This window comes from Lampris incognitus, chromosome 3, assembly GCF_029633865.1.
Source record: "Lampris incognitus isolate fLamInc1 chromosome 3, fLamInc1.hap2, whole genome shotgun sequence".
NCBI classification, from domain to species: domain Eukaryota; kingdom Metazoa; phylum Chordata; class Actinopteri; order Lampriformes; family Lampridae; genus Lampris; species Lampris incognitus.
Window position 1 is genome coordinate 12,412,545 of NC_079213.1, and position 27,149 is coordinate 12,439,693.

Genomic DNA, 27,149 nt, shown 5'->3' on the forward strand with positions numbered 1-27,149 from the left:
GGGTTGAATTCTGTCCCCAATACGTGTCCACCACAATATGATAATAATGGTATTGTAACCGGTTATTTTCTTGCCCGGTGCGGGATTCGATACGAGGTGTACTGCACCACAAGGTGGCATCACTAACCGCTCGGCTAGTTTTGATTTTTTTTGTTTTTAAATCAATCCCTGTAGGATGTACAAATATGTGAAGTTGGCCTGATTCTAGGAGTTGTTTGTTGTTTTTGTTTTTTTTGCTCAATAGCTTTAACTTTAGAGTAAAGCCTTGGGGTTTATTTTTTCACAACCTTTATTTTATTTTATTCTGTTTTTAAAGATTGCTAAATTATGACCAAATATACAACCTGGTCAAGATTTTTATTGGTTTTGCTCAATAGCTTTACTAATTTTCAACATAGAGCCCTGGGATAACCTTTATTTTCATCCATGACCTCACTTTTCACAACCTTTCTTTTTTGGAATTAATCCCAATACTATGACCGCGTGTATTATATGGTTTATATCATATTATAGATATGAGAAATAGAAGCTAGGTTAAGAGGAGAGGTGATGATTAGCGAGCAGCAGTATGGTTTCATGCCACAAAAGAGCACCACAGATGCGATGTTTGCTTTGAGAATGTTGATGGAGAAGCATAGAGGAGGCCAGAAGGAGTTACATTGTGTCTTTGTGGATTTAGAGAAAGCATATGACAGGGTGCCGAGAGAGGAGGTGTGGTATTGTATGAGGAAGTCGGGAGTTGCAGAGAAGTATGTAGGAGTGGTGCAGGATATGTATGAGGGAAGTGTGACAATGGTGAGGTGTGCGGTTGGAATGACAGATGGGTTCAAGGTGGAGGTGGGATTACATCAAGGATCGGCTCTGAGCCCTTTCTTGTTTGCAATGGTGATGGACAGGTTGACAGACGAGATCAGGCAGGAGTCTCTGGACTATGATGTTTGTGGATGACATTGTGATCTGTAGCGAGAGTAGGGTGCAGGTTGAGGAGAGCCTGGAGAGGTGGAGGTATGCACTGGAGAGAAGAGGAATGAAAGTCAGTAGGAGTAAGACGGAATATCTATGCCTGAATGAGAGGGAGGACAGTGGAATGGTGAGGATGTAAAGAGCAGAGGTGACAAAGGCATTTGAGTTTAAATACTTGGGGTCAACTGTCCAAAGTAACGGGGGGGGGGGTGCAGAAAAGAAGTGAAGAAGAGAGTGCAGGCAAGGTGGAGTGGGTGGAGAAGAGTGTCAGGAGTGATTTGCGACAGAAGGGTACCAGCAAGGGTTAAAGGGAAGGTTTACAAGATGGTTGTGAGACCAGCTATGTTATATGGTTTGGAGACAGTGGTACTGACGAAAAGACAGGAGGCGGAGCCGGAGGTGGCAGAGTTAAAGATGCTAAGATTTTCACTGGGAGTAACGAAGAAGGACAGAATTAGGAACGAGTATATTAGAGGGACTGCTCAGGTTGGACGTTTTGGAGACAAAGCAAGAGAGGCAAAATTGAGATGGTTTGGACATGTGTGGAGGAGAGATGCTGGGTATATTGGAAAAAGGATGCTGAATATGGAGCTGCCAGGGAAGAGGAAAGGAGGAAGGCCAAAGAGGAGGTTTATGGATGTGATGAGAGAGGACATGCAGGTGGCTGGTGTGACAGAGGAAGATGCAGAGGACAGGAAGAGATGGAAACTGTGGCGAGCCTTAACGGGAGCTGCCGAAAGTAGTAGTAGACTATGACCGCATGTCATACCTGGGCCCTAATTTTGGGATTTTTGCTCAATTTCCGAATTTGGAAGATAAAATACTTGGGATTTACTTAATGTTCATCCATGGCGGTATGCTCACCATTTACAATCTTTGGGTTTTGGAAAATACCCCTAAATTATGATCAAATATACAACCTGGATCGGTTTTTTAGTGTTTTTACGTAATAGCTTTCCCAATTTTGTAGTTAGAGCCTTGTGATCAAGTTTATTTCCATCCCTGTCCTGGCATCATCTTTCTTAACCATAATTTTTGATCATCACTCCCAACTATATGGCCAAATATGTAAAATGTGCCTTTTGGTTTTTTTTTTTGCTCAATAGTTTTCCAAATTTTGAAGATAAAGCGTCGGGATTGACCGTTTTTATCCTTGACCAAATACTTCCCTTTCACAGCCTCCTTTTTGGATAAGAGCCCTACATTTTTGACAAATAAACCACCTGTGCCTGATATTTAGTGTTTCAGTTCAATAGTTCAACATGCCGGGACTGTTCTCATCGCTTTGCTTGGCGTTTCCCCATGTCACCAGTTCTATCTTAAAAAATGATTAATCAAAGCAGAAACACTGGGCCCAGACTGCATGTTTGATTATATAATATGGATTTTTTTTCTGAAAAAAAAAGGGTAGTGAAAGGTGACTACACGGCCATGGATGGAAATAGGTGCGATCCCAGGGCTTTGTCTTGAAAATTAGGGAAGCTATTGATATAAATCATGAAAAATCGACTGTGGTGACCCCTAATGGGAGCAGCCAAAAGTAGTAGTAGTAGTGTGTATATGTATATATATAGTATATAATGTCAGAGTTGGTTATATGGTCTGATAATTTAATCCCAAATTTCACATTATCAACAACGTGATAACACAATCTCTAAACAGGCTGTGGAACGGAAGAAAAAAATAGTCCCAGATTGCATATTTGGTTATAATGTAGGGAGTTTTTCCAAAAAAAGAGAGGTTGTGAAAAGTGGTCATGGATGAAAATAAAGAGGATCCCAGGGCTCTTTGTTCGAATTTGGGAAAAACACTAAAAACTGGGCCCAGTTTTCACATTTTTCCGTACTGTATGGATTTGTTTCTGAAAATGTAAGGTTGCGAAATGTGACATGGTCAAGGATGAAAATAATGTTGATCCCAGGGCTCTCTGTTGGAATTTGGGGAATCGATTGAAGAAAAACACAAATTTAAAAAAGTTGGCCAAAACTGATTTTTTTCTGAAAATGAAAGGTGATGAAAGGTGACTAGATGGTGACTTCAATCACTGCAGCCTCAAATCAACTCTGACACGGTGTATCGCCACATAAGGATTTATTCCATTTGTCAGATCATGCGTTCCTTTTACAGAAGGCAAGTTTGAAAAAGACCACTGGAGAGTATAAAGAAAACAACTAGATGTACAACTCGTAGATGGATACTACCAGTATGGATGTTAATAGTTTTTATAAAATGGATGGCTCAAATCAAGCAATCTGATTGGTTAACTGTGGGAATGCAATTCAGTGTCACTCCACATTACATTGCAGTCGCCTTGTGCAGGCATCCAGGATGGCCCATTTCTTTATAAGAACAATGCTTTATTAACATGTTAATAAGAATGGTGTTTCATATTGCCATACTTGGTAATTGTTTTATGAAAGCAATAGCTAACCCCAGCCTGTGATATATTTTGATTATATCACAGCTAAGGGCTGTTGTTGGGCCTGATGCGAAATACCACTTCCTGTCATGAGCTATGCTTAATTATATACTGGAAGTAGTAACAAAATCTTTGAGACATGTTTCACGATGCCAGTATTGTAATCACAAAAGCAGAGAGATATTTAGTTTAGCTGGCAAAAACAATCAGGAACATTTTATAGTAAGGACTGTGGAAATAGACAGGTGAAAACACTTTATTCGACATTATTTTTCAGGTTGAACTCAGACTGTTGCTTGGTGAGAAGCCCTTTAGCCCACAGAGGCCAGTATGACATCAACAGCCGTCTCATCTCCGCTGCGCACCGTCACTTGCATGGTGACACCATCGGCTAGCGCCAGGCGGGCCCGAACCAACACGTCATGACCCCCACGGAACACACCTGAAAATGGACAGGGAAATGTCTTTATGCATGCTAAATAATCCAGGTAAGAAAATCACAGAAAAATGAATCAGTTCATCTGGAAACAACGTTTGAGAGAAACATTTCATCACTCAACTGACTGCAGGTATCATAACGATCGATTTCATATGCAAATTGCCGTGACCATTAACTAGAGTTACAATGGCCATGTGTACTATTCAGAGGATTGGGGAACATTTGCAGTCACAGCTTTGTAGGATGGTCATTCCCTCTTCACATAGATGGCCTCTTTGACTCCCCGTTCAAACCAGTGTTCTTCCCTATCAAGGATGTGCACATCCTCATCCTTGAAGGACTGACCACTGGCCTGTAGATGGGTGTAGACTGTGGAGTCCTGGCCTGACGTGTTAGCTCTTCTGTGTTGTGCCATCCTCTTGGTCAGCGTCCGTTTGGTTTCCCCGATGTATGAGTCACGACAATCCTCCTGGCATTCAACAGCATACACTATATTTCTCTGTTTGTGTAAGGGGACCCAACCCTTGAGGTGGACCAATTTCTGGCACACTGCAATGTGTTTTGGGGTTTGAAACGCGATGTTTGGAAAATATGCATCTCAACTGTTCTGAAACTCTCACCACATATGGAATCACCACTGGTTTATGACAAACGCCCAGTTAGGATAACCACACTTAACCTACACCCATCTACAAGCCAGTGGCCCCTCCTTCAAGGATGAGGATGTGCACAACCTTGGGGAGGAACACTGGTTTGAACGGGGCATCAAAGAGGCCATCTATGTGAAGAGGGAAGGACCATCACTGAAGCGAAGGGGGGGAGGGGGGCGAAGCGTACATCTGTCGCCATCTTACAATGCTGTGATTGCAACCATTCCATAATCCTCTGAATAGTATACATAACCATCGTAACCGATCATTGTTTTCGGTCGTTATGCCACTGTATTGTTTATAAACGTGGGCATAGTTGTAGTCAGTTGAGACTGAAGAGGTCCACTTAAATGAGTGACCAGTGTGGAGAAGATCTTCTTCTTAAGTGTCCTATCCAGAAGGATGACAGACTTCCCCTGTAAGAATGCCTACATTGATACTTCGGTACAGAAAAGTGGCATTCCTGGAGTTACAGGCTGCCCGGAACACACCGGAGTTGTTACCTAGCCGATCAGGGAGGTGCACGAAGGGAAGGGTGACCTAACTGTGCTTTGGCTTGACCTTGCCAACACATATACATGGCTCAATACCCCACAAGCTGATCAAGACTACCCTGTACCCAGTAACATCAAGGACCTCATCCTGAACTACTACGGGAACACAACATCTGCATCTGGCACCGGCTTGAGAAGGGGATTATAACTGGGTGTACCATCTCAGTTACACTCTTCACCCTTGCCATGAATATGGTGGTCAAGGCAACTGAAACCGAGTGCAGAGGCCATCTGGCATTCAGCAGCCTCCCATCAGAGCCTGGTGGTAGGTGGATCCTCCAGGGCCTGGAGAAGCTCATCTCCTGGGCGAGGATGAGTTTCAAACCGGCCAAATCCAAAACCATGGTGTTCAAGAGGGTAAAAGTGGTAGACCGGTTTCATTTAATTTTGGATGGCATTGCAATCCCATCCATAACTGACAAATCAGTCAGGAGTCTACACAAGGTCTCTGACTGTAGCCTTAGGGATGAAGCGGCAATCCAAGCAACCATCAAAGAACGTCAGACTTGGTTCACCACAGCAGACACGTCTGGCCTACCTGCCAGGTTCAAGGCTTGGATTTACCAACATGGCATCTTACCCCCGAGTCCTCTGGCCTCTGCTGGTTTACAAGGTAACTCTGTCGACAGTGGAGACCTTGGAGAGGAAGATCAGTAGCTACCTCCGGAGATGGCTTGGTCTGCCGTGCAACCTTAGCAGTGCAGCACTGTATGGGAGGAGCAACAAACTCCAGCTCCCTATCAGCAGGCATTATGGTGCAGACAGGCAGTAAGTGGAGAGCCCCGGAAGGTCTGGAGATAGTCTCAGCTGAGACACAGGGATTTGGTGGGCATGCTGACAACTGGACAGGCAGGGCTGGGAGCCATCCCACCTCACTATGATTAGGCCTATGGTAAGGACAAATGCCACCTAGTCCTGGAGGAGGTGCGGGCAGGTGTTGAGGCGGAAAGGACCAGCAGAATGGTGGGCATGTGGCAGCAGGGACAAAGTGGGAGGATGCACTACAGTGGAAGATATCCTGGGCAGATATCTGGCAGGCAGAACTGCAGCGGATCAAGTTCATGATAAAAAAAAAAAATCTCTTTCTCGCACTTTTACTTTAGCACTGGTTTTGCTGTTAGATGCTTGTTTAGAGAGAAGATGCACTTATGATGACTAGTAGTTGTCCTGATTTCCTACGTTAAATGCACTTATTGTAAGTCACTTTGGATAAAAGCATCGGCTAAATGACTGTAATGTAATGGTACAAGCTGTGTATGATGTTCTATCTAGCCCAGCAAATCTCCATCTCTGGGGCAAGATTGATTCTCCATCATGTCCTCTGTGCCCTGGAGGAGGGCCGATACCGCTGGCAACATGACCAGGTGTTGAAGAGTCGCAGAGGCCATCTCCAACAACAAGCAACCCTACAGAGGAACACTGCCTTTGTCAGGGCTTGTGAGCAGCCTATCTCCTCACCTCTGCGTCCGACTGGGAGATGTGAGTCGACTTTGGGGGGCAGCCCAGGTTCCTGGACCATGTTATAACAACTTCATTGAGACCAGACACAGTGCTATCATCTGCCTCTTCAAAGCAGGTGCTCCTTATAGAGCTGACAGTTCCCTGGGAGGACCAGATATAGTCCAGGAGCTGGTGGATCAGTGCCAGAGGAAAGGCTAGAGGGTGCGTTGTGAGCCCACTGAAGTGGGGTGTAAAGGCTGTGCTGGCCACTCACTATGCAATGTCTACACTCTACTTGGCATCACCGGGTCTGCGAAAAGGAAAGCCATCAAGTCTACCATGGAGGCTGCAGAGAGGGCCTCCAGATCACTTTGGCTCAGAAGAAGTGATCTGTGGGCCGATGCTGTTGGGACACAAGCCAGGGGCGAGGGTGTATGTTGAAAGACCCGAAACACCCGAGGACCTCAGTAAACATCACTGATGATGTGTCCCAGTGCATCCTAGCATGTATCTTTGAATCATGAAACATTTCTGTCAATAAACGTGTCCAGATGAACTGATTCAACTTTCTGTGAGGGACAGGGGAACAGTCAAACTGCTACAAACCAATTAGGACAAATCTACACACACCTGAGAGTAGATAAAAGTCCCACATTCTTTTGGACAAACAGGTTTAAGTTCATCCAACATTCAAATATTTTTAGGGAAACAAAAGTATTTAGACTGTGCATGTACATTAGTCATGATGTGTCAAGCCTACTATGGATATTATTTTAGAGGCAGGTTTTCTAAAAATGAAATATGCCATAAGTTTGGAGCTTTTGATGTTTTTTTTGGCAGGCAAATCAGTGACAGACTGCATTATGAGGGTTTTAAGGCGATACCCACCAGCAAGGAAGAGGACATGTGAGTTTTTGTTTTCAGGAACTTTGTCTGAGCGCTCACATGGCTGCATGCCGAGGAAACTGATGATGTTACCCACTGCCTCTGCGCATTGAAAACACACAGCACACATATTAGCAAAATTCCAGTTTTTTTTCTTACGTAAATCTCTATTTTTACTGAGTATCATAGGCACATATTCTAAAAAACAAAATTACCCATTAAACGTCTGTATATTAAACAAGCAAGTAGTGTTTTTTCAGTTTTTTGGAAAAAAAAATCCGAGATTTTAAATCTGTTTCAACGGGCACCAAATTTGAAGTCTTAATAGTATGTTTTCAGCCACAAAATAACATACCGTCTAGTGTTCGCACAGAGGCAAGGGCAAACGTCTCTTCTTTCTCAAAGTCATCTCCGACCTCATCCCATGCAGCTCCAAAATTGGGCTTTAGAACCTTCTGGATGTGATCTGCTACAGTCACCTCCAAATCCTCCAGCTAGGAGGGGAAAGAAAGGTGGTGTGAAGAGAGGTATAGACATTGTGTCCAGAAGTAGAGGTAAAGGTCATGTGCAGAGGGAAAGCAAGGGTAAGGTGAGAAGTAAAGGAAAAGGTTTAGTAAAGTTACATTTACTGAAATTAAAATCGAGGCGTGATATTCCCTGGATAGTTGATGATAATTTCTTTACTAAATGTCCTGACTACTTACCACGTATTCATCATCATAACCATCGTCATCCGGCTCTCCTGTGTTCGGGTCGCAGTCTCTCACCAGGTACTTCATAGTACAGCTGAATGTACAGGATACTGCAAACATGGAGTGTGAAATGTCTGCGACTTAAACACTGTTCTGCAGCAACTCTCATGATGGACAATAGCTACTTCTATCTCTCTTACTCCACTGGTAAACTTGAATATTGACACACATTTCCAGAGGGCGCACGAGGTGGTAGTGTACCAAGTGGGTCAAAATTATTCCAACTGCATTTGAAAAAAAAAAGAAAGAAAGTTCACTTGGACTCTTTCTACCCATGAAACTTGGGTCACGGGCTACGTCAGTATTCTTCTTACTACCTAGGTCACCTTTACTACCTAAATTACCTTACTACCTAAATCCTGTCCCAGGATGCTTACCAGCGGTGGGGTCATCATCAGGCAGGCGGACCAGGCTGTAGCAGGAACCTGGCTGGCTGTAGGGGAGGCTGGGGGCGGGGATGTAGTGTAGCACCTCGTAGGCCTCTGCAGGCTCCATCTGCACCACCACCTGTCACACACGAATGATGAAACAGTGAAGGAAGTTGACAGTCCTCCAGCCCATTCCTGGATTGGTCTTAAACTTAACTGGCTTCTTTTCAACTCCCTCATAAAGTCAGAATTAGAGGTTTTCTAACATCAGACACAGACATCACGCAAGTACAGTTACACACAGAGAAAATGTACAAGAAGGCGGGTTTCATTTCCATTGCAGTTTTGTGCAGTATAGAAGCAGTTTTTTTTTAAAGCTGGCAAAACACTATTGCGAATGGTCTGTGTTTCCATTGAGTGATGTTATGCAATTAAACCTGGGTTTTCTCCTCTCGCAGCATGGCGACAGATCTCCCAGACCTGACAAGTGCGGACACGGCGATTTCGATTGCATGTACCAAATTGGTCATGGTAGTGCTTAATCGTAGGCGACGACGGCATGTGAGGCAAACCACTTATACCTGGCAGCGGATAAGTATCAGGGATTTATGGGGGGTCATTGTCAGCAAGGATTTTACAGAGGTCCTGTGGATCCAAAACTTCAGAATAACCCACTTAACATTTGACGAGTTATGCAGCAATAGGACCCCTCGTGGCACCTGCTGTTTCATGCCCGAGGAAGCCAGTTCCAACCGAGAAGTGCATAGCCATATCTGATGGCCTACTGTTCTGAAACAAAAGTCAGAAAAATGTCCCTTTGGACCGAAAGGCCATTTGTCTGATAGTTATCTCGAAAACAAAAGCCCACTGTGCCGACGCCCTTTGTTCCGAAAAAACACTGTTAACACTGATTCCAATGGGCCATAGATAAATACGATGAAGCAGAGCTGACATTCTCAAAAGTACTTTTAACGTTACACTTCCTATTCATGCAAATTAGTATTTAACAGTATCTTCACGTTTGTACCTCAAAATACACTAAGATATGAAGGGCAAAAAACTCCAGGGAGAGTGTGTATTTTCAGAGCAGTGGGCTTTTGTTTTTGGGATAATGGGCTGTCAGACAAATGGCATTTCAGTGGGCCGTTGGAACAATGGCAGTCCAGTCCCCCTTTGGGTATGGCTTCCTTGACTTAAATGTGTTTTCATTTCAACTTTGCGAAATACAACTTTGTCGAATCGTCTGAAAAATCACTTCATATGAGTATATACATTTTTTTGCGACAGTTGAGTTTTTTTTTTTTAAATTCCCGTTTCCATTACTAATTTTTTAGTTCGCAGTTTCAAATTGCGCATTAAGCAGGTTAATAATGGAAACCCGCCTAGAGACAGAGAGAGAGGGATGTAGAGTGTAGGAAAGGAGGCAGCGAGAAAGAAAAATGGGTTTCAAAGTTGTGAAACTGGACAGAAAGAGAGAGAGCAAGGAATCCTAAGTAACAGAAAAAATTGATTTCTATGTGCAAAAAAATGTGCAAGTATTAGAGATAATTTCATTAAATTATGTGGACTTTGAAGAAGTCTCTTCTCGCCATGGTACCTTCTGTAAGAGCTGGTCGTTGAGTGTGTTTGTGCAGTCGAACTGGAACACCATGTGTCTGGCGAAGGTGTGTTTGATGCAGCGAACCACATACTCTGTCTCCGCCTCAGTGAGCTGCACCGGCTCTGATGACTTGAAGAGCGGACCCAGTCCCTGGAACTCTGGGATAGCCGCCAGTTGTTCTGGTGGATGGCCAGAAAGGGAGAGGAAGTGAGGGAGAAAGAACAGAGAGGCAGGCAAGTTGAATGAGAAGAGTGCGAAATATGAGAGAAATACAGATAGACAAAAATATGGGCTATGGTAGCTAATCATTTCTAGTGCTTAATTTAGGTTACAGAGCAATTATGTTCAGGTATGGACAATATTCTATTCCCACTCGAATGCATCCATCCATCCCTACAGACCTGAACATTTGTAAAATTATCTGCAGTAGGTAGCATAAGTGAATAGCACATCAATGCACTTCTTGAATTCCTACGACAGCATTTTTGCATTAGAGTTTCATCACAAAGGTCAGAAATGTCATCCAGTCCCTGCTTGTTACCCTGATAAATGTCTTGGCGTGATGGGGCCAGCTTCTCTGGCAGTTTGCTTGTGGCAACTGGTGTGATTTCTGTGAAGGGAGAAACACATAAACATAATACTCACATAGAGTCTGGAACGAGCCCTATTTCAGAAAAGATACAGACTCATTAATTGAAAGATACAGGAAACAGACTACAGGAACCAACATATACTGCTCAAAAAAATAAAGGGAACACCTAAAAACACAATATAGACCTCGATGAATGAAATATTTCAGCTGAAAATCTTTATTTATTAGACAGAGGAATGTGTTTAGAGCAAAATAACCTAAGAATGATCAATGGAAATCAAAATCATTAGCCCATTAAGGTCTGGATTCAGAATCATACTCAAAATCAAAGTGGAAAATGAGAACATAGGCTGATCCAACTTCTTTGGAAATTCTTCAAGACGATTCAAAATGAGGCTCAGTAGTGTGTGTGGCCTCCACGTGCCTGTATGCACTCCCTACAACGTCTGGGCATGCTCCTGATGAGACGACGGATGGTCTCCTGAGGGATCTCCTCCCAGACCTGGATCAGGGCATCGGTCAACTCCTGGACAGTCTGTGGTGCGACATCGCGTTGGCGGATGGTACGAGACATGATGTCCCAGAGGTGCTCGATTGGATTCAGGTCTGGGGAACGTGCAGGCCAGTCCATAGCATCAATGCCCTCGACATACAGGAACTGCTGACACACTCTGGCCACATGAGGACGAGCATTGTCATGCATGAGCAGGAACCCAGGGCCCACTGCACCAGCATATGGTCTGACAATGGGTCTGAGGATCATCCCGGTACCTAATGGCAGTCATGGTACCTCTGGCTAGCACGTAGAGGTCTGTGTGGCCCTCCAAGGATATGCCTCCCCAGACCATCACTGACCCACTGCCAAACCGGTCATGCTGGAGGATGTTGTAGGCAGCAGAACGTTCTCCACAGCGTCTCCAGACTCTCTCACGTCTGTCACATGTGTTCAGTGTGAACCTGCTCTCATCTGTGAAGAGCATAGGGCGCCAATGGCGAATCTGCCAACCAAGATGTTCTCTGGCAAAGGTCAATCGGGCTGCACGGTGTTGGGCTGTGAGCACAGGCCCCAATTGTGGACGTCGGGCCCTCATACCATCCTCATGCATTCTGTTTCTCACTGTTTGAGCAGAAACCTGCACATTAGTGGCCTGTTGAAGGTCGTTTTGTAGGGCTCCGGCAGTGCTCCTCCTGTTCCTCCTTGCACAAAGGACCAGATAGCGGTCCTGCTGCGGGGTTGTTGTCCTCCTGCGGCCCCCTCCATGTCTCCTGGTGTACTGGCCTGTCTCCTGGTACCTCCTCCATGCTCTGGACACTGTGCTGGGAGACACATCAAATCTTCTTGCCACAGCACGCATTGATGTGCCATCCTGGATGAGCTGCACTACCTGAGCAACTTCTGTAGGTTGCAGATACCGCCTCATGCCACCTCTAGTGGTGAGGGCACTAGCAAAATGAAAAACTAACCAAAGATCGGCCAGAAAAGATGAGGACAGGCAAATGGTCTGTGGCCACCACCTGCAAATCCATTCCTTTTATAGGGGTTGTCTTGCAAATTGTCTAATTTCCACCTGGTGGAAATTAGACAATTTACCAAAAGGTGAAATTGATTCACAAATCAGTGTTGCTTCCTAACTGGACAGGTTGATATCTCAAAAGTGTGATTGACTTGGAGCTACATTGCATTGCTTATGTGTTCCCTTTATTTTTTTGAGCAGTGTAGTTGGGAATGGGAGGGGTACGAACATTTCAGGGCACCTTAAGGCAGAGCTACACTTCGGGCTGTCCTCATCAACTGAAGCCACAGGGGGACGATAATCAGGTACAGATTATCCTTTATTTTGAATGAGTTCGGAGCTCAAGATAAAGCCCTCGACCCCACCCCCCATCTTTAAATCTGAACAGCCTGTGTTGACAAAGACTAGTTCAGTCCCCAAATGCAGAGCCGCCTCTTTGTCTTTGCATCCTTAAAATAATCAAACTTTAATGGCTTTTAAATATGTCCATCAGCACAGAGATGCTTTTGAGAAATGGACATCACTCCACAACGGTATAATGTACATTAGCCTGATGTGGTGTATGTTCGTTGTACCTGTCTTCTGCTCGGTAATGGGGGTGGTTGCCAGAGGGACAGTCTTCATGTCAAAGGGCCTCTCCGAGGGCTCCAGGGTGTACTGGTGAAGGGACTTCTCCAGGCCAGGGATGGACACTGAAAGACCTGAGAGCACCACAAATGGAGAAGAAATTATCACCAGACATCAGCAGAATGTAGGGAAATTTTGGCCTAGGCTTGTGGGATCATTTGAAGTCACAATTGTGAGGATTTAGATACAAAGAAATTTCCTTTTAGATCACTTTGATCGCTGCTGTGTTTTAAGTCAAAAAACAATCATGATCACCATCAACCAATATTCAAATTATTAATTTTTTTAAGCTGCACATTTTAATGGTTACTCTCTCTAGTAAAAATAATACAAATTTTAGCATTTTACATCTTCACCACCTTCTTCCAAATGTGAAAGAAAGTGGAGGGTGGCAACAAGTTTGAAACAGAAAATAAAATAAAAATTGCTATAATCATCAAGCAGATATGGTACAACAGGCGCATCAAAAAAACTTTACTAACAGATATTTCAACATGAGTAGCTAAATCCCAGGATATGACCTGTTTTCTTTTACTCAGCAGTAGGAAAGGTGCCAAGTTAACAGCACTGGCATTTCATGTTGAATGCATTTCTTGCCCAAACACTACTGTAATTACCACTAATCACTCTAGGTGTCAATAAGTCAAACAAAAAGATTATCTTCAGGACTTGACCTGATGCATGCTCAATAATCTGGGTAAGGAAATCACAGAAAATTGAATCAGTTCAACTGGACACAACATTACTCTTCAGGGCTGTTAATATAAGCCACAGAACATGAAGTGAGAATGAGTCTGAGAGCGAGAATGTCCTGGGAGCAAGGAGAGAGTCTAACCATTGAAGATGTAGGCAGCATTGAGGGCCTTTTGCTTTTGCTGAAGCACGTTCATGTAGAAGGTTGCTCTGTCGCGCACCTCGTCGTCACTGTCCATCATACACCTGTGAAAGTGCATGTACACATGTTTGTAGGATGCACATTTTATATATATATATATTCACTCAAACAAGTACATATATATTTTTGTATGCATACAAAGGGTTGCATATAACAACAGATTATCGTAAACTTTAAAATATATTGTATGTTTTAAATTGTAATGAATTACTAAGTCTATAGATACTAAATTATTCATTAAGAAGCCAACATTAAACAGCTGTCTTTAAATGTGCCCCTATTGGCAAAATTACTGACAAATGAAATTTTCTAACTGCGTGTCATCGCTTAAACTTAACTGAGGCAAAAGTTTTGATTCAGAATTTCTAAGCACTTCATTTGCAATTTTACACATATTGAAACTAGATTTCCTTTCTTAATATATTTGGGCTAAGTCAGTTGTAATGAATTAATCAAAAACTGAGTACCTCTGCATGAGAACCAGCACACTAGGCAGCAGATCATCATTCTGGGCTCCAAATTTAGCCAAAGCACTAACTGCAGCTAAAGGAGTAAGAGGGGAGAAGGGGGGGTTAGATGTGGTTGGCCTTTTGCGTTATTACTCTGAAGTCAGCAACTTTATAGAGACAGGTGGGGTTTTTGAAGGGGACGGACATCTTTTTCTTGTTAGGCTTGATGGGAATGAGTAGGACAATGGCCTTTTTCAGACAGTAAGCGACACTCCGCCTGAGTACCCGCTTGGATCTGTGGTGTCTCAATGTGTTCCTCTTGTGAATAGACAGGCAGACAAGCGCTCTGCGAGTAAATGTCAGGCACGCGATGTGTGGTAACCATGGAAATGGCTACTGTGCACTACTGAATCCCTGTTGGACCGGTACAACTGTATTTTCTTTAGAAGCTATAGCAACATATTAAAATACATCTTCAAGTAATATCTATCTGCCTATAAAAACAAACAGCAGAGATTCTATACAGGCTTTGCTGAGTTGTTTAAAGGATGTCAAAACATGGATGGAGTTAAATTTCCTGAAACTAAATCAAAATAAGACTGAAATTATTGTATATGGACAGCCTGATCTGCTGGATGGTTATGATAGTGCTCTTGGCCCTTTAGCTTCCTACAGTCACTCTTCTGTTAGGAATCTTGGGGTGATTTTTGACAGCTTTTAACTTTGACAAACAAATAAGCTCAGTAGTCAAAACAAGTTTTTTTCAATTAAGACTTCTGGGAAAAGTAAAGGCCTATCTCCCTCCAAATGATCTTGAAAGGGTAATTCATGCATTTTTTACCTCTCGTTTAGATTATTGTAACTCATTGTATGTTGGCGTAGCTCAGTCGTCGCTTCGTTGCCTGCAGCTTGTACAAAATGCAGCTGCTCGCCTGCTGACAGGAAAGAAGCGACGTGATCACATAACGCCTGTACTGGCCTCCCTTCATTGGCTTCCTGTCTGTTTTAGGATCCAGTTTAAGATATTATTACTTGCTTTCAAGTCTTTAAATGGGCTGGCACCATCTTATTTATCTGAGCTAATACATTATCCTACACCAGTCAGAGCACACAGGTCAACAAACCAGATGCTCTTACATGTTCTGAGATCCAGGCTTAAGAATAGGGGCGACAGAGCCTTTGCAGTTGCTGCCCCTGATCTCTGGAACAACTTACCAGTACACATAAGATCTGCTCAGAACCAAGAGACTTTTAAATCTTGGTTAAAGACCTACCTCTTCTTGCTGGCATTCAATTCAAGTTGAGTTTGACACCGTGATTTTATTGTGGAAATATACTTTTACTCTTGTTTTATTGTTTACATTTTAATTTCTTTATTTTACTATGTCTTTTTTACATATATTTTTATATTCATATGTGTTACTCATTTTATATTGTATTTTAAGTTTGTGCAGCACTTTGGTTCAACTGTGGTTGTTTTAAATGTGCTATATAAATAAACTTGACTTGACTATTGAAAGAGTCTATAAATAACATAACTACTACATTTCAAATTAGTTCAGTTAATTAGTTTACTAGTGAACTGAGTTGAGTTTAGTTGGCGATATGTAACTGTCTAGAAAACAGTTACCGATGTTAGGGAACTCACACATGGCGAGGATCAGTCTCTTGTCCATTTTGTGGGATGACACTGCGGATTTCGTAGAAAAAGGTTCAAGACAATTTAACTCTGGCAGCGGGCGTGCATGTGCATGAGACAACCACGACAGTTTGATGGGATTGCGCCCGCTTGTTGTTCTGCCTGACAGATTGCCCACACCTCCCTACCTGCCCGCTCTCCTGTCACTGAAAATGAATTACTTAGGCGTGTCATCGCTTCCCGTCTGAAAAGACCATAATACAGATCATGGAACACCAAGACTGGTGGGACAAAAAGGTGTCTGAGCTGACAGATATCGACTCTATGACACTGAAACTTTAAACCAAGACCATAAAATTAATTGATTAAGGCTCGAAGACAGTTCGACCTTGGCTCATTTGCAAGGAGCAGAAACCATAAACACAAAAAACACCCCTCCCCATTCACCTGCACGGACGGCTTCGCTTTCCAGCACCACACGGTTGAAGATGAAGCGGATGTATTTGGAAGGCGAAGGGGTGCGGGGACCCTCTTTGCCCAGCAAGTGCAAGATCTTAGTGGCTAGCACCGTGTGCTCGCAGTCCTCGATGAACTCACACAGGTGGGCAAGGCCAGTCTCTTTGCTTTCAGGGTTCTCCTCGATAATGCTGATGATGCAGTCTACAATGGCCCGCTTGTACTCAAAGCCACCCTGCAGGAGATGGGATTAAATATCACTGGGAGTTTTATGCATGCAACTGTGAAGCAACAATTTGTGAAGGCAATATCATCACATTGGGACCCATATAGAAGTTATGACATGATAATAACAATGGTAATGATGATAACCATTGACGACAGACATTGTAATGGCATTGTATATGGAATAATGTGTGGACACACAATCTGTGTGTTCAGAATCTATTCTTTTAATTCCCATGGTAAGTTTTTCCAAGGGTGTGACATATTGCACTTGCTGACATACTGATGACGGTGTGGGATGCTCCTAGTACAGCTGACAAGGACTTGATCTCCTCAGAGCAAAGACAAAAGTCTGAACAGGGAGTGTGTTTTAAGACCAGCAGTGAACTCACATCATCTCTAAGCATGTTGGAAAGGAAGTTCATCATGACGCTGTGCTTCCTGGGATATTTCTGACAGAGGGCACTGATAGCCTGCACCACCACTACCTGAAATACACAAAGATCAGGGACATCATTAATAAAACACAAAACAACGAAAGTGTTCATGATTTGGATATTCCTGGATTAGCCGTTATTTTAGACAGACCAGGGAAGAAGTATCCAAAAGGACATCTGTTTGCATTTGAATCTGAAGAATTGTAATGTATGCTTGCACAGAAGAGTCTGAGATCAAATCATCTACCATTTGAAGGGCAGCACCTCGTTCATTAAACCATGCTGATGTCATATGCTTATGTATAAGCATTTTTTTTCTGCCTTTTCAAATGAGGATTTGAAAAACAAAGTTCAAACAAACAAAACTGCCTGACCTTGAACTCATCTGAGATCTCAGAAACGAAGGAGGAGATCTGTTTCATGAGTCGGTCCACACTACTCTCACTGCCAGTCTTCAGCAGAGTGGTGATGGCCAGCGTGGCGATGCTGCGGTTTGAGTCTGTGATCAGGTTCTCCAGGTCCAGGTTGCATGCAGTCACTGCTGATGGATGCTTCATTGCCACCTGGTGGCCACACAAGGTAACAAGGTTGTAGTTGCAAATTCCGTATTACAATAGCTCATCTACTTTATTGGCTGAATAACTTTTTACATATAAATTTAACTTGATAGGTTGCTCACAAAGAAACACGCCTGACAGAATACAACATTATGAAACGAACAGAGTTGCAGCATCGCATTTGTCAACTTTTACAAATAGCCAAAAACGGAAATAGTTGGCCTTTGTTGTACAGTTCTTGCGAATCATGCGAATATTGGACTCTCACTATAGACGAGTTTTCCCGCCCATTACCTAGGGCACCGGGGTGGGTGCATTGTTCTTCCGGTCTTAACATCCGTAGCCGGATGTAAACATGCAAGCCTAGATCTGCGATAGCTTTAACAACATTAAAAACGGACATTAGAAAATAAAAAAATGGTTCAGGGACACATTGTGCAGTGTGTGACTGTACTAATACACGGAAACGCCTGAATGAGTGGTTGGATAGAGTGTGTTGCCCATCGACCTGCCACAAAACGGCAATGTCCCTGCATTCCATTGTTTTCCTTCCACAGAAAAGCAACAGCAGATTTCGAATCACGGATGTGGTTGAAGGCTTTGAATTTGAAGAAGCCACCGAGAAACGTCTTTGTTTGTTCCCATCACTTCATTGCCAAAAAGCCAACCAAAGAAAACCCTTTCCCTGAACTGTGGTAACTAGGTAGCTACTCGTTACACCGGAAAAGAAAAGCATAGGGTCACCCGAATGCAGAAATGGGACCGGAAGTCCCGCGTAAACTTGTCTATAAAAATGTAATGCAGTTTTGGGGCAATATAAGTGGCATGATAATGCAGCAACACACTACAAAAATTATACCTCATTTACCCTGCTGGGAAATCTAATTCAGCAGCAGTCCTTTAGAGTACTGCATTAAAATATAACGAGAAAGACATCATAAGGAAACACAAGTAGTGTAGGACCAACGGGCTGTGTCTGTATGCGTGTACCTTGTTGAGGGTCCTCACTGCAGCATATCTCAAGGCTGCTTTGGGAGAACTGCAGAAGAGCTGCAGCACTGCAGAAAAACACAGACATCCCATTAGATTGTTAAAATCCCAAATCAATCTTATAAGACGAGACTTATTAAGACAAAGACGGCATTAGGAAAAAGCCAACAAATCCTACAAGCTAATGATAAACATTAAGTAAAATTATTGTTGGGTGACATTTGTGACATCCCAAAAATCAAAGAAGCAAGGTTTGTGCTTTCAGGCAAGACAGACTCCCAGACACACTGAGGAATGGAACAAATCTGATGTTGCAATGATGGACTCACCAGAGACGGCGGGGGCCAGCTCCCTGGCGGTACAGTTGGGCATATGCACAATGGCAGAGGCAGCTTCATACACCACCATCTCATTCTTGTTCCTAAGGCAGCTCTCAATGAAGTCAAACAGAGGGCTGTCATGGCTGCAGACACACACACACACAGAGCAAAATATTTTGAACGGAGTATGGTGATAATGGCTTACTTGGGACAGCAATAATACAGGACTTTTGACATGCTTTAGCACAGTACTGCCACTACAGCCATTTTTCAAGGTTTCTTTTAAGTCTGAAAATTGGGCTCTTGTTTTAACATTCAAAATAAATATCACATTCAGTTCATCAAAACATTCAAGGACACACACACATACACACACGCACACACACTTGTCCTAATACTTTTAATAACTTATCAATAAAATTTTAAAATTGCAGATGCCCCAAATCTGAACATCCATTTTAATAATTTAGTTGGTCTGCCACTGTTTTAGCCATGCTTACATCTGAATACTTTGTTTGTCATACTGTACAATGGTAAAACTAACAGTTAGCCATGCTTGTTTGCAATAAAAGAAACTGGTGGCAGTACTTAGGCGGGTATACAGATGGTTATCTGGAGTAGTGCAGATCCACTTACCCTCCCTCTGTCTCCTCCAGCAGTTTACTGGCAATCCGGATCAGCATGCAGTAGGCAAAGGGAGACTTGAGGCCAGACTTGGTGAACTTGTTGAGCATCTTGGACACTGCCAGGCGGTCATTCTTCCTAAGGTGGTACAACAGGCCCAGGGCATGGTACTGGAGGAGAGGAAAGATGGGCATGTGCGCACACTGAATCACATACACACAAGCACAGGTCGGCTTTGTCCTTTTACATAATACCTCTTCACTAACTTGATTAAGTATGTGTAAAATGTGATCTTACACAAACTTCATTAATACACCGTTATGGACTTATATTTAAGGCCAGTAAAGGCATTTTGATTAATACACCTATAACGGTTTAAAATATTCTAAAATTTATTCTGAAAGTTCTTGTGTGTGTTGGCGACACTAACCTGGACCATGATATTGTCGCTAGATGCAGCCTCCTGGGCCTCGTTCACCCAGCGCTTCACCACATCGTAGCTCATCTTCACCATGTGCTAATGACACACAGAAACAAGATGGGACTCGATTACCCACAAACCACTGAACATCTGCATATAAAACTAGTTATAGGTCATCATATTTATTCGGGCAGTTGTGTAAGCATAAATGATAAGGGGGAGGAACCATTTGCCTCAGTAAAAGCACACTCCATCAAAATGAGCTGCCTTAAGTGGGCATATGTTGCAAAGGCATGTTTAATGTTTCACAGCCATTGTACGCATTTTCATTTTTGTAACGGTTATTGTAACTGGATATCATTTTACACCCATCTTTATTTATTTAACCTACACCCATCTACAGGACATTTGAATGGGTTTCTCCTTATTCTTCCCTGTACTCTCCTTCCCCACACAATTCAAAGTTGCAGCTTTATGAGCTCACAACTTGACACCCTGACAATCTAATACATCACATAAATGTTTGTAGGGAATCTTGAGCTATCCAAAGTCTTACCAGAGAGGAAACCAGTGCTGAACTGGAAACACTGGGCACCTTGTCAACGATAGCCTGCTTCATGTACCTCTCAATGGCCTGCAGCATTGTGGTCTGTGGAAGACATTCATCAAATGGTGCTTTATTTTCCAGAGCAGAAAGGAGGTTAAGAGGGGAGACAACAGCAACGCAGCCCTTACATCAGTGATCCTGCAGAGAGCTCTGATGGCCGGTCCTCTGTACACATCCTCCTTGCCAGTCATGTCTTTGGTCAGGCTACAAAACAACACACAGTCATTTATACTTTTTTATTTTTATTCCTACTTATTTGGTCTTATTCATTTATTGTTGTTACCTCCTTTGCTCATGTGCTTTGGTCTTTTTCTTATTTTTGCCTTGTCTGGTTTTATTTCTTTTGTAAAGCACTTTGTAACATTAAGAAAAGTGCTATATAAATAAAGTTATTATTATTCATTATTATTATTATATCAATTAGGCATTAGATTTATCATAGATATTCTTTAGTAAGGAAACCTACTTGCTTCATTGACATTGTGTGAAAACACTTTAAAGGAAACACATATTTACAACACAAAAACGTTAAAAAAAATAAATTAAAAAAAATCGAAACTTTTTGGGATAATGTTAAGTGGAAATGTCTATGCGTGCTCAATAATCCCGGTAAAATCACAGGAAGTTGAATCAGTTCATCTGGACAACATTTATTGAGAGAAATGTTTCATCACTCATCTAATTGACCTCTTCAGTCTCAACTGACTGCAGGCATCCTCACCCTTATAAACAACACAGTGGCATAACAACTGAAAATGATGGGTTTCATATGCTGCTAGTGGAACTGATCACAGCCACGGAATCAGCGGTCCGTAAAAACCAACATCACGGACCCAGAAGCGGAGCAACTGCAGACGAAAGTTTCAGCCTGCCTCAGCAATGCGAAGGCTCCACCATCCGGCATCACCAGAGATGAGAGGAAAGTTCTCACGACTCTCAATAAGGACAATAACATCATCATCCTTTTGGCAGACAAAGGCAGATGCCCTGTTGTATTAAACCAGAGAGTTTATCATGAGAAATTTATGAAGCTACTTAGTGACATGAATACTTATGAGCCCCTGAAACAAGATCCAGGCAGTGGTTACAAGAAAAAAGAAAGAAGAAAGCCACTTTATTTTGTCATTGTAGGTTACAATGAAATTGTAGGTTACAGTGAAATTTGTTTTCTGCATTTAACCCATCCTATTGTATAGGAGGCGAGCAGTAGGCAGCTGCAGCGCCTGGGGACCAATTCCAATTCTTTTTCCTACTGCCTTGGTCAGGGGCACAGGCACAGTATTAACCTTAACATGCATGTCTTTTTGGTGGTGGGAGGAAACCCACACAGACCCGGGGAAAACATACAAACTCCACACAGAAAGGAACTGGGCTGGCCTCGGGTTCGAACCCAGGACCTTCTTGCTGTGAGACAACAGTGCTTAACCACTGGGCCGCTGTGATAGATTGTCTGAAGCTGTTAGAACAGGACAATGCTATTGACAGAATGTTGTACCATAGATTATACCCATGGGATGCTACACCTAGTCTGCCATTACAGCCTATTGTTTGTATGATTAATTCAGTGACCTATAACATCGCTAAGTCTCTGGCATCTGTTCTTAACCCGTTGGTAGGCAGTACTGAACATCACTTTCAGAATACTATGGATTTTGTGAATAAAGTGAGGGACATCATTATGGAGGGGGATGAAACAATGGTGTCTTATGACGTTACGTCTCTCTTCACGTGCGTTCCTGTTGATGAAGCAGTGGAGGTAGTCCGTATGAAATTACAAAACAACCCCATCCTTAGCAATAGGACCATCCTTAACAATGACCAAGTGTGTCTGCTCCTGAAGCCGTCTTTGGTCCACGTACTTCACATACAGGGGGCAGTACTATAGGCAGAAGCATGAGTGTGCCATGGGTTCCCCAGTTTCACCTTTAGTGGCCGACTTGTTTATAGAGGAAGTGGAAAAGAGGCTTTGATGACCTAGCCATTGGTTCAGACTTGTGGATGACACCTGGGTTAAAATTAAATCTCAGAATGTACCACATCACCAACCACATTAACTCTGTGGACAACCATATCAAGTTCACCAGGGAGGATGTGAAAAAGGACAGGCTAGCCTTATTAAGACTGTGAAATTGCAATTGGTGATGGGGGACATTTGATTGTTGATGTTTACCATAAACCAACACATACTGATCAGTACTTAAGGTTTGACTCTCATCATCCACTGGAGCACAAACTAGGAGTCATCGTGCCACCGAGCTGACAATGTCCTCACCGACACAGCGGCTGGGGAAGGGGAGAAATCCCACATTAAATAGGCCCTGGTTAAGTGTGGTTATCCCAACTGGGTGTTTGTCAAAGCCAGGAAGACATCCAAACAGTGCACCAGCCAATCGAAGAGAGAAGGACAACAGCTGTCTAAGCGTAAACCAGTGGTAATTCCGTATGTGGCAAAAGTTTTAGAACAGTTGAGACGTGTATTTTCTGAATATCTCGTCTCAGTTGCTTTCAAATCCCAACGCATGCTTCGCCAGAAATTGGTCCACCCCAAGGATCGGGTTCCCCGGCACAAACAGAGCAATATAGTATATGCTGTTAAGTGCCGGGAGGATTGTCATGACTTGTACATCGGGTAAACCAAACAGATGCTGGCCAAGAGGATGACACAACACAGAAGAGCTAATGCATCAGGCGAGGACTCCACAGTCTACAGTTAGGATAACCATACTTAACCTACACCCATCTACAGGCCAGTGGCCACTCTTTCAAGGATGAGGATGTGCACATCCTTGATAGGGATGAATGCTGGTTTGAACGGGGAGTCAAAGAGGCCAGGAAGAGAGAACGACCATCACTGAACCAAGGGGGGGGGGGTGCCTAAGAGTATAACTGTCGCCATCTTACAATGCTGTGATTGCAAACATTCCCAAATCCTCTGTGTATAGTTCACATGGCCATTGCAACTCTTGTGAATGATTTTTTGATTTTGATATACGTTATTAATTCCCATGGGGAAATTATTCTCTGAAAACAAAACCATATCGGTCTACCCCTACCAAAATGTCTTGGTATCACAACAGATAATGCTTCTAACAACCATAAGGCTTTTGCGGACTACACCTGGATACCCTGTTTTGGCCACAATCTGCATGTCAGTCAAGAGAGCCATAGACACTGATCATGTGGCAAGCTGTCTTTCCCGACTCTGCAAGACTGTCTCTGGCTTCTCAAGATCTAATAAGATATCAAGAGAAATCTTTAAAGCTGCCACAACATACACTAATTCATGATGAGCCCACCTGATGGGGTTCCACCTATGATATGGTGGATCGATTTTCTGAGCAGCACCAAGCAGTCTCTGCTGTTCTGGCTGAGGACAGAAAGAAGTGGCACCTGATGCCCAGAGACACAGACATGACAACTTTGGAAACAGTGAGGGATGTCTTGACTCCACTCCATGATTTCACAGATGCCCCAAGTGGCAAGAAAGAAATTACTCTTATCAGTCCTGCCACTCATGTGGAAGATAAGAGCCTGCCTGAAAGAAGAAGAAGGTGACAGTCCACTAGCGCTGGAAATGAAGCAGAGAATTAGAGAAGACTTGGAAAAGAGATATGATGAGCACAAGCTGAAGATGACACTAAACATCTCCACTTTCCTAGATCCAAGATCTAAGAGCACTTTTGTTACTATGGAAGAGGAAGTGAAAAGGGAACTGCTCCTAAAAGTTGAGACAGTTAAGCTTCCTAGGGAGCACACTCAGGAGCAACAAGAAGACTTGGAGGACAATAGAGGAGCAGCTGCTGCAGCAAAGAAAGAAGTGATCTAAAAAGTTTGCTTTGCAGTATCACATCAGAAAAGAAGGGGGCAGATAGTTCTGGAACAAGACATGATTCTTCCACACCCACAACACCAGTGGATAAACAGTGAGATCGTAGACTAAAAACAATTAAGAGACATCAGCCCTGCAGAGGATGCCCTGACTTGGTGGAGTCAACATGAGGCACACCTGCCCATCCTGGCTCACTTTGCAAAACAGTATCTGTGTATTTTAGCATCAAGCTGTGCATCTGAACATGTCTTACAGGGGTGGGCAATCTTATCCAGAAAGGGCCGGTGTGGGTGCAGGTCTTTGTTCCAACCAAGCAGTTACACACCTGTGTCTCCTAATCAAGTTCCTCAGCAAAAACTCTACTGGCTGATTAGTGGGGGGTCAGGTGTGCAACTGCTTGGTTGGAACAAAAACCTGCACCCACACCGGCCCTTTCTGGAAAAGATCGCCAACCCCTGCGAGCATGTCTGGAAATATCTGCAGTCCTACACGTTCTGAGTGAGGAAAATGTAGACACCTTTGTTTTCTTGGCCAAAAACCTAAACAAGGCAAAGGGACTGAGTAACAAATGAAAAACAGTCAGCCACTCTAGGACTACGGTTTAGGCTGAATAGTGACAGAATACCACTAAAGCCAGTTATGCTACTATATTAGTTGGGCTATTAATGTTCTAATTTTAGTCATAGATCTCATTGTGTTGAATGTCATTTCTTATTGTTTTAATATATACAAATCTATTTTGAATTGTGACAAAGAAAAGTTGTTTAGAATTAAGATAAAGCTCAATGGCTGAGTTGACAATACTTTTCTTGACCGAGAAAAAAAAAAAGATTACACAGCCAAGATTTAGGATAGGTTAGAGGTAACTTAACGGTTTGTGATTATGCTGCTATTTTAGTTAACCTGGATTATTTTCATTTTATATTAAATGCCATTGCTTTAATTTATTTTATTCATCGTTCTAAAAGTATGTGTTTTGACTGAAAACGTTCTACAAGTTTGAAATAAAGCACAATATAATTTGAGTGTTTCTCCTTTTTTTGTTTTTTAAGTATCGGTATCAAAATTCATGACTTGGTAACGGTATCTGTATTGAAACAAATATGTTGGTATTGTGACAACACTAATCCAGATGAACTGATTCAACTTTCTGCGATTTAATTGAAAAAAAAAAACAACAAAAAAACACATATATTTCAATGGCGTATTTAAGTGCTTTATGGACAAGATGTTCTATATGAGCCCTTTCAATTCTGACAACAACAAAAAAAAGGGAGGGGGGGGGGGCAAACCATGATACATACATTAAACTAAGACCGAAAGAAAATCTACCAACCTGCTGGTAACAATAATAACATCCTCCGAGATATTTGCCATCTCTTTGATGGTCAAGTAGCACATCCTCCTCAGGGTTTGCTGAAAGGACAAAAGGCTTGTTTTTATTTTGACGCTTTGCAAATAGCAATTAAAAAAAACCAAACATAAAATTGAAAAAAAAAATGCGAACATGTAATGAGAGAATATAAGAGTAAGTCAGGGTAATTTAGAGACAAAAGGAAACCTTATCCTGATTGAGCCAAAATTAAACAAATGACAATTATTAATAGCTTACATCATTGGACTGGAAAAGTCTGGTCATGGCAAAGAAGGCTTCTGTGGCCTCTGTGGTCCCAAAGTGCTCTCCCTGCACAGATTAAAAGACAGAAACAGAGATGATTTAGTGATTTAAACAGGTACCAAGAGAGAGATGCCAACAGCTATACTGTTTTGGCAAATTCTAATCAAGACCCTGTTTGTATTGCCTAAAGTGCTTATACCTGGTTGAGGAGGTAGATAATCTTGGTGAGGATGTGAAGACATCTTCTGGGATTGATGGGTGTTTCATTGAAAATACGTGCCTGTAAATGGGAAGGTGTTGGGAATTTATTTCACCAGGCTCGTCATCTAGAATATATTTGAATAATAACAGAGGGAAAGCTGCACTATGTATTAACAAGTGAAAAGGTTACCTCTTGCAACACTGCACTCTTCTCGAGGTGTTGGAAAGGGTTTGACCCCGATCCTGCAAAACCAAACACGAAAGGTGGACGACACCTTTACATCCAAGCATATTCAACTAGCATTTGATCAAATCAATCCTCAGGCAATTTCAGCGTCAACTAATGTGACAAGAAGGCTTTAACTAGCTTTTACCCAATTTCACTGCTCTACACTTTGACAGCTATGCTAACACTGGTTAGCTTTGTAAACAAGCAACGCAACGATTTGTAGTTAGCATTAGCTGACCAAAATTGAACTTTTAACAATACCCTGACATTTGCAGGAAAAACTAAGGTTTAAAAAGAATCTTTTAAGAATGGCCCAAGTCGGTTGATGAATAACACGGACACCCGTTTCATGACCAATGACAAGCCTGCAAATTAGCCTGGCTGAAGTCAACCGTTTGAAATTGAGCTAGCTTACGTGCTAGCTATAAAAACGAGCAGCCTCCTCTTGTCAGTTCAGACATCATTCCCGTTTTCAGTGTTAATAGACTACAAAGTCATAGATCTACAATCTCACCGGATTCCTCGTCCTTCTTGTCAAATTTCTTAATCATCGCAGCAGACTGAATCACAGGGAAGAGCACTAACGTACTCAACCTCGGTCATGGGGAAAAACGACTTCCACGTAGCCGGACGGAGAGGTTCCCCTATGTCCACGTCACCGGAACACATGATAAACAGTACTACGTATCACCGGCTGGGGGCGCTGCCCGGCTGTCCGGGGAGCTGGTGACAACTGTGGCATGGGATAAAGGGTTCAAGTTTGTTGACGGCTAGAAATAAAATACCATTCGAGTTTACAAATAAAAGACACCAGGTCACTGGGCTAATAAAAAGAGTTGATGGCAGATA

At 42.8% G+C, this 27,149-nt stretch overlaps 1 protein-coding gene across 1 annotated transcript; it reads right to left on the reverse strand.

The window, feature by feature from the left end:
- Nucleotides 1-3,043: 3,043 nt before the first annotated feature.
- On the reverse strand, nucleotides 3,044-26,953 carry copg2 (COPI coat complex subunit gamma 2). The gene is made up of 24 exons (XM_056276020.1): nucleotides 26,815-26,953; nucleotides 26,262-26,314; nucleotides 26,070-26,150; nucleotides 25,865-25,936; nucleotides 25,589-25,668; nucleotides 20,552-20,627; nucleotides 20,373-20,465; nucleotides 19,826-19,912; nucleotides 19,408-19,565; nucleotides 18,781-18,914; nucleotides 18,452-18,519; nucleotides 17,279-17,467; nucleotides 16,860-16,955; nucleotides 16,234-16,477; nucleotides 14,166-14,241; nucleotides 13,639-13,742; nucleotides 12,752-12,877; nucleotides 10,612-10,680; nucleotides 10,068-10,249; nucleotides 8,480-8,609; nucleotides 8,055-8,152; nucleotides 7,706-7,844; nucleotides 7,354-7,452; nucleotides 3,044-3,824 (listed from the first exon to the last, which is right to left on the reverse strand). Exons 1-24 carry the CDS (start codon nucleotides 26,849-26,851, stop codon nucleotides 3,694-3,696), a joined length of 2,622 nt encoding a protein of 873 aa, XP_056131995.1. The 5' UTR covers nucleotides 26,852-26,953; the 3' UTR covers nucleotides 3,044-3,693.
- Between the last annotated feature and the right edge of the window lie 196 nt (nucleotides 26,954-27,149).

Coding starts and splice junctions, on each gene's coding strand:
- copg2 (XM_056276020.1), bottom strand. CDS start 26,851: ATGATTAAGAAATTTGACAAGAAGGACGAGGAATCCG. Junction 26,151..26,261: donor AGAGTGCAGTGTTGCAAGAG/GTAACCTTTTCA, acceptor TCCCATTTACAG/GCACGTATTTTCAATGAAAC. Junction 18,915..19,407: donor CTGGAGGAGACAGAGGGAGG/GTAAGTGGATCT, acceptor GTGTGTCTGCAG/CCATGACAGCCCTCTGTTTG.